General features: G+C 44.0%; 2 protein-coding genes across 3 annotated transcripts; both read left to right on the top strand.

Moving 5' to 3' along the window:
* Positions 1 to 6: 6 nt before the first annotated feature.
* Positions 7 to 3,463, top strand: LOC119277888. Of its 2 annotated transcripts, none has more exons than XM_037559233.1 (2): positions 7 to 386; positions 1,939 to 3,461. In XM_037559233.1, exons 1-2 carry the CDS (start codon positions 23 to 25, stop codon positions 2,835 to 2,837), a joined length of 1,263 nt encoding a protein of 420 aa, XP_037415130.1. In that variant the 5' UTR covers positions 7 to 22; the 3' UTR covers positions 2,838 to 3,461. The 2 variants fall into 2 exon arrangements, with proteins under 2 accessions (XP_037415130.1, XP_037415131.1); XM_037559234.1 differs by having other exon boundaries at positions 255 to 390; positions 1,939 to 3,463.
* Positions 3,464 to 4,106: 643 nt separating this feature from the next.
* Positions 4,107 to 5,706, top strand: LOC119281850. Its single transcript, XM_037562267.1, has one exon. It carries the CDS (start codon positions 4,331 to 4,333, stop codon positions 5,381 to 5,383), a length of 1,053 nt encoding a protein of 350 aa, XP_037418164.1. The 5' UTR covers positions 4,107 to 4,330; the 3' UTR covers positions 5,384 to 5,706.
* Positions 5,707 to 11,206: the final 5,500 nt, after the last annotated feature.

The following is an 11,206-nucleotide window of genomic DNA, read 5'->3' as shown; positions in this document are numbered from 1 at the left end:
AATCGAAGGCGAAAAAGGAGCGATGGAGAGCGGCGGCGCCCAAGAAGTCCCGTCGTCGATGGCTCCGAGGAGCCGAACGACCTTGGGCGACGACAACCCAATCGAAGAAAAGAGAAGAGGGATGGGGGGCGGTGGCGCGGAAGCCGTCTCATCGTCGATGACTCCGTGGGGCCGCGACGATCCAAACGAAGAGAAGATAGGCGGCCCGCAGGCGGTTGCATCGTCGACGGCTCCCCGGCGCAGGGTAGCCTTGGGCGCCGACGGGCGCCCCCTCGACGGCGTCATGCGCGGTGAACTGCTTCGCAACTTGAAGCATGGCGATGGATCCATCTACACAAGCAACAGTTACTGGGCTAGAGTTTATCGTCTCTACGATACCAGCGAGAGTAGGTAGCTCTTTCCATCTCAATTGTTGAATGACCTGAGATAACATCAATCCTAGCTTAGCTTAGCTCATCTAATCATAGTACTCCATTACAAGAACACAACATTGGCAAAATACCACTAAAATACCCAACTTTAGATTTGTGCCATCAAAAGAGCGCAGCATTTTGCAACTTTCCATCTCTGTTGCCCTCCCTTTAACTAGGGCCATTTTACCTTCTCTAATGATCATGACTGCCATTTCAACTGGATTCAACACACAAGCAATATTTAACTGCAGCCATTCACCCATTCAGTAAAAAGCTGCAGTCATTCAGCATAATAGCAAGATGGTTCCTTATTCTGACATGGTTCACAATAACAGCATCACGGCTGTGGTTGTTAGCATAATAGTAGCATGGTTGCCAAATAGAGATCTGACATAGTTCTGCACAAAAGGCCATTGTTTTACGCCATGGAGATTTGACCATGTACCAACTACCAACTGTTGTTCTGGATAATAATCCTTCGGCTTACTCTCCAGGTGAGATGGATAACATTCTTCTAGTTGTAGGACCCGAGCTTATTGGGGAAAGAGGTGCCATTCTTGTGGTTGTCACACCCTGGCTTGAATAGGCTATTGCAGATAAAGTCTTGTGGTTCTTCGACGGTTCAGCAACATCTGTGGAGGCTTTAGCGCCTTCGGATTTTGTTACTAGGAAGACACAACTTTTGGGGTAGGCAAGGAACAGTTCGTGCATAATGAGGCACAACTCAGCAATTTAGTTCTACCTTAAAAAAAAATTTGGAAGAGTAAGTGGAAGCGCTTGTCCTAATTCAGCTTGAGTAGCCTTCTGCCTTCCCTACTTTGCCTGAAACATATGAAAGGCTCAAACGGAATGCTGTATTTAACGGTGTGATCTTTTGATATTATCAAATAGGGATGTTGTATTATCTTAATAAAATGTCTACTGAGCATTTACGATCACTTGTTTCTGTTGATTAAAAAATATTTAATCGGACAAGATCCATGGATCGTTGTGTTTTATTGGACTGTGTTTCCCTTGTTTGTTTTACTTGGCAATTTATTGAAAGTTAAATTGGATTCATTATTTAGATTCGTTAGTTCTGTAGAATGATATCCCAGTTCCAAGCCTGTTTAAATCAATCATGAACCCACTGTTTTCACACACTGCTGCTTATCCTAGAACGGCCCACATACTCACAAAAGTCACCAGTGGTATGTTTACATAAAAGAATATCTATCCAAGGCACCTTTGGCAACTATTTTTTTTATTTACATTTATTCTTAGTATTTATGTATGTGCTTAGTATTATGGTATCATCCAAATTTTAGGACTGCCGTATTATTATGTTGATATTTGTAATGTTATCATATTTATGTTTTGGTTCTAACATTATAGTTTTAGACAACATTAGGTCTCATATGTGTGAGTACAAAAATCAAGGTTTCAAGTCTTTGCTTGTATCAATCTATTTTGTCAATTTTCAGTTGAAAGTTACAGGTTAATAAGTTTAATTACCTAGTGACTCATTTCTATTGTTTTCTATCAGCTTGTCTGGAGTCAATGATGATGACGGTGCCTTATGACAGTTGCATGCCTAACTGGAGGGTTTGTAAAAGGCATGCCTATCGCACCATGATGCAGATATTCTCGCTGAAGCTAGCTTACACTTCTTCATATGTTGGTGGCCCAGTTCAGTTGTATGGATACGTGGCTGTCAGAGATCTCTTGAACCCTATGCGAAATTACGTCTTCAACCGTACAAGAAATGATCCTTTGGTGGTCGAGCATGATGGCTTTATACAAATGTCTGGCCCCAAGAGAGGCATCAGAATGCAAGCTCCCGTGCTGATAGAGTTCAATCTGAAGATTAAGACAGGAGGAGAAGAAGAAGGTGATGATCAACAGGTCATTGATGGTGTTGCCATATTCGGCAACAGAATCTCAGGGCATGCCAGGGTAAACACGCAGCGAATGGATGGTGATGGTGGCTCAGTGGACATAAAGTTTGCAGTTCTGGAACGTGCCTCGGAGGCCACTGTACAGGTTGGGATATCAGAAATTGAGAAGGGCAGTTGCTTAAGCTTGTGTTTGGCAGGATCTTACACTAGCCCATCTTATGTTTCACATGGGAAAATTCAGCTGTTTGATGGGGTTATCACTGCGGAGGCATCCGAGCTAAGCAGGGCCGTGGTTGCTGTGGCGCGAGATAGTAAGCTGGTTGTAAAACTGAAGCTTAGTCAGAAGGGTGGGTTGGACATCCATCGATGCACTATCTTCCCGGTTGAAAAGCATGGAAGTCAGTCCTTCATTTTCAATCTTGGTGTGGCCACTGTGGAGGTGATGGTAACTTGGTCAACAATGGATATTCCCCAAAGTCTTCTTGGGCCTAATTGCTTTGCGCATGAGTTCATGGCATCTGAGGGCGTTGAGTATGTCGATGAATAATTGCAGTGGTAAGATAAATGGCAGTTCTAACCCACTTTCTGATGTCTAATACCATAATGTCAATCTGGACTGTGTACTTAATGGCATATTTGGATTCTCTGAAACCTACCTGTACGTATGTGAAATAGCACTAGTTTGCGGTCCTAAAACTGAGTACATTGAGTTTTAAAACTAAAGCAACATTGACACTATTCACATCTGAATTTGTCTTTTTTGTTTCTCAATGTGCATTTTGAGTTTGGAGCTGAAATTTTTAGGGGTTGTAGTCATATTCTTTTTGAACATTCAGAAATTTTTTCATAATTTTTTTTGAAATGTTTAAAAATATATATTTTTGTCATTGGAGCACTGGGAGTACCCTAGGCTGGGAGCACCTGATTCTTTCCCATACCTGCACCTGGGGTTGTTTGTGGAATCCGTGAGTCAATGAGACTCGGCAATAATATTGCCAAGGGTACTAAGACTAACATCACTTTGTGGGTAGGAGTTAAGTGGCGAGGTTGTAGCAAGCAGCTAAGCAGGTTTTCTCGCTCGGCGTTGTTCACTCAGTCGCTCGCTCGTTCTATGGATTGTTTTTCTCTTTCTTGTAAAATGGTTGCACTAGTACGGTTTTTTTCTTTCAAATTTTCTTCTTTCTTTCTTGGGTTCCTGCTGTTTTTTCACCGGTTTTCTTTTCTCTCATTGTTATAAATTTGGTTTTCCTTTTTATTGGTTTTCTTTTGTTTTTCTTTCTTTCTTTGTTATACTTTGGTTTCCTTTGTTTTCTTTCTTTGTTTTCTTTGCCTTTTCCTTTTTGTTTCTTTGTTTCTTTGTCGATTTTCATTGGTTTTCTTTTCTGTTCAACATATGTTAACTTTTTAGTACATACCCCCTCCATTCGGTATTACTTATCGAAGAAACTAATGTATCTAGACGTATTATCCATTTCTGGGACAAGCAATTCCGGATGGAGAGAGTATTCAACACTTTTCATATACATTAGAATCATTTTTATACAAATGCTAAATATTTCTGAAATAAATGATTTTTAAAACTTAGTTTTTTATGTTTACTTTTTTTATACACATTGTAAATTTTGGTATATATGTAATATATTTTTATAATACATTCTTAACTTTTTTTTTGAGAATCAACATTTTTTGTGTACATGGTCAATTTTAACATTTTGTGTACATTTTTTTTGGGAGGTAACATTTTGTGTACATGGTTAATATCGCATCCCGCGCGGCTGGGTCGGCCCATGTCGCGATAGCAGCGCCCTTCTCTTTCTCTTTCTCCTCTCAAAGAAAAAGCAGCGCCCTTCTCTGAAGTAAAATCCCGCTCCCAAACAAAAGAAATTCCCCTCCACCTGTTCGTCCACCTCGAGCCGCCGTCCCCCTCCCCTCCACGAAAAACGAAGCTCCCCGTCGGATAGTTGCTCTCCCGGCGCCCGGCGGCCGGGCCTGCCCCCAAATCGAAGTCCGGCTGTCCGCTGCTTCATCCTCTTGGAGAGGATGGACGGCGACCTGACGGAGGGGCTCCTCTGCAAGAACTCCGGCAAGCGCCCGGAGTCCCCCCCTCCGCTGTCGCCGTCTTCGGGGGACATTTTCAAGGACCCTACCGACTCCAGCGACTCCAGCACCAGCGGGGCCGCGACGAACCGGGCGCCCGTCCGCGACGACTGCAAGAACCACCAAGAAGTGGTGGTGGCGTCCTCTGCGGCCAGCGAAGGCGAGCACGGGACGGTATCTACCGGCGAGGAAGAGGATAAGGAGGCGTCGGGACCCCTTGCTCGCTGGGAAGCCCTGGCGGCATCCGCTGCTCTCCGGGAGGCGGCGGCGGCGGCGGCGGCATCTCGCCGGGAGGCGGGGAGGGGCTTCTTTTTCGGCGGGGGGAGAGCAGGAGGTGGCTCGAGCGGCGGGGCCGTTTCGAGCAGGGCTGAGCACCTGATCCTCGTCCCTCCGCCGGGAGCGGCGGGTCTGATCCACCGCGCCGATCACCTGTCCGACTCCTGGAGGACGGACCCCATCCTCGCCGGCCCTTCGACCGACCTGACGGTCGCGCTGCAGGCGTTCGCCGCCGCACCAGATGAGAGAACAGCGGCCAGGCTCGAGCAGGCGGCTGCGGCGTTGGACATTGTTGCATCAAGCAACACGGAGGATGGTGCTGTCGCCAAGCAGCTGGCCGCCGAAGCGGCGGCACTTGCGGCCGGCTGGCGGGGAGACGACCGGCAGCGGCAGGGGTCGAGCGCCTTCGAAACGGCGGCCGGTCGGCGGGAACCGGAGCTGCAGGCGCCAGCGTCCTATTCCACTGAAACTTTGTTGTGCGCCGTGATCTCTGGCTCATTGGCCCTGCTTCCATATTTGCCCACCCAAGTCCCCAAGCGTTCCCGGAGTGTCTTTGCCGTTCTCTTTGGCAGCGTCTTCGTACTCGCTTCAGTCGGTGTGATGCTCCTCGTCGCACACAAGAGGTTTGCCAACACTCTGGCGAGAATCTCTTTTGGAACATTTACAGTGTTGGTTATCGCCTTTGTTGGGTTCGCCCTCGGAGGAAGGACATACAGTTGATATTGATAGGGAGTACTATGTAGTACTCCCTCCGTTCCCAAATACTTGTCTTTCTAGTCATTTCAAATGGACTCAACATACGGATGTATGTAGACATATTTTAAAGTATAGATTCACTCATTTTGTGCCGTATGTAGTCACTTGTTGAAATCTCTAGAAAGACAAGTATTTAGGAACGGAGGGAGTACGTATCATAGATAGATACTGGTCACTCTGAATTTGAAGTACCATGCCAGACTTTTGAGAAATGCCATATCACAGATATTGGCGTGTATGACAAGTTTTGAGGAATGTCATATCATAGTTTTGTTTTCCGGCAGTAATATCAAGTTGGAGGAGTCTGTTATTCTGTATTGCGTGTTCACAAAATTCTTGCCTTCTTGATCTTAACTTCAGTTAAGCATCGAAGGTGTTTGCTTCTCTCCATTTTTTGTTGGGAGATTCTGGTGTAAAGCTACTTTGGTTTCGTTATGAATGGAGCTGGGAGTGTCGGCATGCCAACAACGGATGATGTTAAAACGGTGTTTTACCTTGGAATTTGACAAATTGGTTTTCCTTTCATTTTGCTTTGTTGACCTACGGTTACCTCGAGCCTGGAGCAATAAGTTTAACCCATACAAGTTATTTATTTCTTATATTATAGTCCCAACGCCGAGGTTCCATTGTTTGTGTGTGGTTCATCTTACATTTTAGTTTGAACTAAAACACGACGAGTAATTTGAAACGGAGGGGTTAGCTTTTTATTTACATTCAATCTACAGATAAGGAAAATCTAAAGTAAAAATTTTTGTACCTGGCTTGCAGAAATTTCATTCAGCTGCAGATAATAACTCCTGATCCTGGGATAACAATGACACATTACATTATAGTATTATTTAGAAGAACTCCTTAGTAAGATCTGTGAAGTTCTTTCTATGAATATTTTTCCCGAAAATCACGCAAATCGCCAAAAATATTCTGGTGGTGCATTGGTGTACTCCAAATAGAAAATGTAACGGGTACGCATGCACCATCCATAATCAGTACTCCTTGTGTTTCTTTTTTTTACTTTGCATACAAGTTTGTTAAGTCAAACTTTATACAGTTTATTAATCAAAATTACAGGAAAAATACGAAGATTTATAATATCAAATCAATATCATTAGATGCATCATAAAAATTAAATTTCATATCATATATCTTTAGTATTATAAACGTTGATATATATTTTAATATAAACTTGGTCAAACTTTACCCACTTTGATGGAAAATCTTACATGGGGAGTAAAAGGAAATGGGGGAGTATGATTTTTTTTTCGAAAAGAAGGATAACCCCCGGCTTCTGCATCGAGCGATGTACACATCCATATATTATTAATTATTCAGAATCTAACAGTCGAACTATCGGCCCGAAAAAAAAAGACAAAAATAAAACCAGAAGTCGCATGCCTCGCAATAGTAACTCCACCAAACAACAACTAACCCTATAATAAAAAACAAACTCGAAATGAAAAAATATACAACTCCTGGGCTACGCCTTTAAGAAGGAATCATCGCACGTGCGCCGACGATGATGAGTCCAACCCAAGGTTGATCTCAGGATTCTCATCCCCAAAGCCGAGCTTAGGTCCATCACCTGCAGCAAGGAACCAAGCAGGTGCCCGTCGAATAGCCATATCAGAGATCTTGTGTTTCCACTGAAGTGCATAAACTCGTCGTTGAAGACGCCTCTACCGTCATCCCCTGTCCGGCTACTGACGCCTCGATAACTGGATACCTTTGGAGAAGATTCTGGAACACAAAGACGTCCCATACCGCCTCGCCTCCCGTCACTGTCGCACCACCTTCATCCAACAGTGACAGGCTAAACATCACACCTTCGCCAAAGTCACTATGCTGTACCTGCCAACAGTAGGCATGACTTGACAACTCCGCATGAGCCGCCGTGCGTAGCATTCTCTAGCGACGCACTCGTCGACGGCTTCACCTGCCAATGATAACCATTGCATGTCGCCTCCGAAAGAGACTCATGTGTCACATGTCGAGCCACATCGAACCCATCTATTGATAGAGGGGACGTCTCATACCGCAGCCAGCCTCAGAAAGATCGCCACCACCAGGAGATCCAGCCTCTGAGTCGCCCACATGACCACAAAAATCGACCAAAATTGAAGGATAAGGGTTGCCACCCTGATTTTGTGCGCTTCAAGAGCACCCACCACTACTAGGAGAAATCCTACTAGCAACGATGGAAATACCTATAGCAGTAGCGCTGGGTCCAGCATGATACGTCTCCAACACATCTATAATTTTTTATTGTTCCATACTATTATATTATCTGTTTTGGATGTTTTATATGCATTAATATGCTATTTTATATTATTTTTTGGACTAACCTATTAACCTAGAGCCCACTGCTCGTTTTTGTTTTTTGCCTGTTTTAGAGTTTCACAGAAAAGGAATACCAAATGGAGTCCAAACGGAATAAAACTTTCGTGATGATCTTTCTTGGACCAGAAGCAAACCAGGAGACTTGGAGATGAAGTTGGAGAAGCAACGAGGCGACCACGAGGGTGGAGGGCGCGCCCCCTACCTCATGGGCCCCTCGGAGGTCTCCTGACCTAATTCTTTCGCCATATATACTATTATACCCCATAACCATCAGGGGGAGCCACGAAAACACTTTTCCACCACCGCACCCTTCTGTACTCGTGTGATCCCATCTAGGGGCCTTTTCTGGCGTCCTGCCAGAGGGGGATTCGATCATGGAGGGCTTCTACATCAACATCATTGCCCTTCCGATGAAGCGTGAGTAGTTTACCTCAGACCTACGGGTCCATAGCTAGTAGCTAGATGGTTTATTCTCTCTCTTTGATTCTCAATACCATGTTCTCCTCGATGTTCTTGGAGATCTATTCGATGTAATATTCTTTTGCGGTGTGTTTGCCGAGATCCGATGAATTGTGGATTTATGATCAGATTATCTATGAATATTATTTGAGTCTTCTCTGAATTCTTATATGCATGATTTGATATCTTTGCAAGTCTCTTCGAATTATCGGTTTAGTTTGGCCTACTAGATTGGTTTTTCTTGCAATGGGAGAAGTGCTTAGCTTTGGGTTCAATCTTGCGGTGTCCTTTCCCAGTGACGGTAGGGGAAGCAAGGCACGTATTGTATTGTTGCCATCGAGGATAAAAAGATGGGGTTTTCATCATATTGCTTGAGTTAATTCCTCTACATCATGTCATCTTACTTAATGCGTTCCTCTGTTCTTTATGAACTTAATACTCTAGATGCAGGCAGGAGTCGGTCGATGTGTGGTGTAATAGTAGTAGATGCAGAATCATTTCGGTCTACATGACACGGACATGATGCCTATGTTCATGATCATTGCCTCAGATGTCGTCATAATTATGCGCTCTTCTATCAATTGCTCGACAGTATTTTGTTCACCCACCATATTATTTGCTATCTTGAGAGAAGCCACTAATGAAACCTATGGCCCCGAGTCTCTTTTCCATCATATAAGTTCTATTTTCCATCATACTAGTTTCTAATCTACTATTCTGTAATCTTTTACTTTCTGATCTATAAACCAAAAATACCAAAAATGTTACTTTACCGTTTATCTATCTCTATCATATATCACTTTTGCAAGTAACCGTGAAGGGATTGACAACCCCTTTATCACGTTGGGTGCAAGTTTGTTGATTGTTTGTGCATGTATTCAGTGACTTGTGTGTTGTCTCCTACTCGATTGATACCTTGGTTCTCAAACTGGGGGAAATACTTACTATACTTTGCTGCATCACCCTTTCCTCTTCAAGGGAAAAACCAACGCAAGCTCAAGTAGTAACAGGAAGAATTTCTGGCACCGTTGCCAGGGATATTTACGCCAAGTCAAGTCAAGATTTGTCTCCCGTCAACTTGCCAATTTATGGCGCCGTTGCCGGGGAGATCTACGCCAAGGCAAGACATACCAAGTACCCATCATAAACTCTCATCTCTTGCATTACATTATTCGCCATTGGCCTCTTGTTTTCCTCTCCCCCACCTCTAAAACGATTTTTTGAAAAGATTTGCCTTTTTCTTTGCCCCTCTTCTATTCATCTTCTTGGCTTGCTTTTTGTGTGCTCGTTTGTCAGATTGGTTTGTTGCCACCATATCTGAAATTGGGGAGGTTATTGTTGAAAAGGGATAGTAGTAATGATGGGGGGAACTTTGATGCTTTTGCTAATACTAATCCTTATGAGGAATCTACTATTTTGCACACTAAAAAACTTCGCATTGGTAGCGACAATATTATTGGAAAAGGGGTTATTCAAGATTTCTTTACTTGCGCCGGTGCGTTACCCACGATGGGTGGATATATTCTCCATAAAACTAGTAGTCTTGCGGATGCTATATCTTTGCTCGTTGTTGAACTTGAAAGACAATTCGTTCACATGCATCCATCCATACAAAGGATTTTTCTAGAATTTTCCAAAATTGAGCATTCTTCTGTTAAGCGCACAGCTACCATCTTTCTAGCACATGAGTTTACATTTATAATAAAAGAAGCTAGTGAAAATTTTGCACATTATAGGGTAGACGGTAGTCGTCCTCCCATAGAGGCAATTCTCTTTAACCAAGAAGACATAATGCGTTTACGATCCCTAGATCATGTTGCTTATAATGAAAATTTAAGAAAGAGGGTCCCTACCTATCATGGAATTGTCACGTCAGATGTCCTAGTGAAAGGACTTAGTCGTGGAGCCATCACAACTAGGAAGCTTAAAGGGGTTAATCGGGACAAAGGACACAGGGTTTATACTGGTTCGGCCCCTTACGGTGAAGGTAAAAGCCTACGATCCAGTTTTGAGTGGGATTGCTTATGTCTCGATTACCAGGGAGTGAATCCGCTTGACCTAGTTCTCGATCTGATCTTACTAGTCCTAAATCGCTGCCGGGTCGTCCCTTTATATACAGAGGTCAATGCCCAGCGGCTCACAGAGTCCTAGCCGGCTCATAAACAGTGTCCGGCTCGGTCTCTCTCTATTCTTGCCTTACAATACAAGTTACATGCATAAGGCGGTTTATCTCTACGGGCCTTGAATCTCCTTGGGCTTGGGACCTTAACTGAACCGCCATCTTCAAGTGTCGTCTTGGGCTTCATATCTTGAATCGCCATAGGTATAACCCGGTCCCTCCTAGGCGGGTCATACCTAATAGTTATATCCCCAACATTAGGACCCAGATTGATTTGAACGGGTTCATATCAATCTTCAATACTTAGGAAAAAATTTCTGCTCTTCGTTTGTACAGAAGTTTTATAACCCGCCATGACATCATCCTCTGGATTTGTGATAACCCGCCATGATGTCATCTGCCATTAATTCAGGCTTTGTCCAACATATATCAATGGATCCTTATCTTAATGACCATCCTGAGAATCGAGGCATCCTAGTAGCTGGATAACCATATTTTCAGCCTCCTCGTTTTTCGCGCCCACTTATCAGTCTTTCCCTTATAAATAGCCATGACCTAGTCTTTTCTCATTCTCCCTCTTTCCAGCGTCTTCCACCTCTCGCAACCTTCTGCCGCTCGAGCTCCGTCGCCGCCGCAGAGCACCTCGTCTTCCTCAACTTTGGCCGCTGCATCAACCTGAGTCGATCCAGAGAACGGTGGCGACCCTCCGCAGTAGATCTGCAACTGTAAGTCTTCACCTTTCCGCACCTCAGATCTGCATTAGGGTTTGCGAGTTCCTCTGTATTCTTAGCTGTTCATCGCAGTTCATCTAGAGTGCTCGTACTGCACCCTCTTTGATCTGAAAATGGTGCCTAACCAATGTGGTAGTCGTTTTG

This window comes from Triticum dicoccoides, chromosome 3B (genome assembly GCF_002162155.2).
Source record: "Triticum dicoccoides isolate Atlit2015 ecotype Zavitan chromosome 3B, WEW_v2.0, whole genome shotgun sequence".
NCBI classification, from domain to species: domain Eukaryota; kingdom Viridiplantae; phylum Streptophyta; class Magnoliopsida; order Poales; family Poaceae; genus Triticum; species Triticum dicoccoides.
The sequence above is the reverse complement of the archived record's forward strand: the minus strand, read 5'-3'. Positions and strand labels throughout refer to the sequence as shown.

What these genes read in the sequence shown, in the direction of transcription:
- LOC119277888 (XM_037559233.1), top strand. Translation starts at nt 23, where the DNA reads ATGGAGAGCGGCGGCGCCCAAGAAGTCCCGTCGTCGATGGCTCCGAGG. An exon ending in TCTCTACGATACCAGCGAGA is followed by an intron (nt 387 to 1,938) that starts GTAGGTAGCTCT and finishes GTTTTCTATCAG; the next exon opens with CTTGTCTGGAGTCAATGATG.
- LOC119281850 (XM_037562267.1), top strand. Translation starts at nt 4,331, where the DNA reads ATGGACGGCGACCTGACGGAGGGGCTCCTCTGCAAGAACTCCGGCAAG.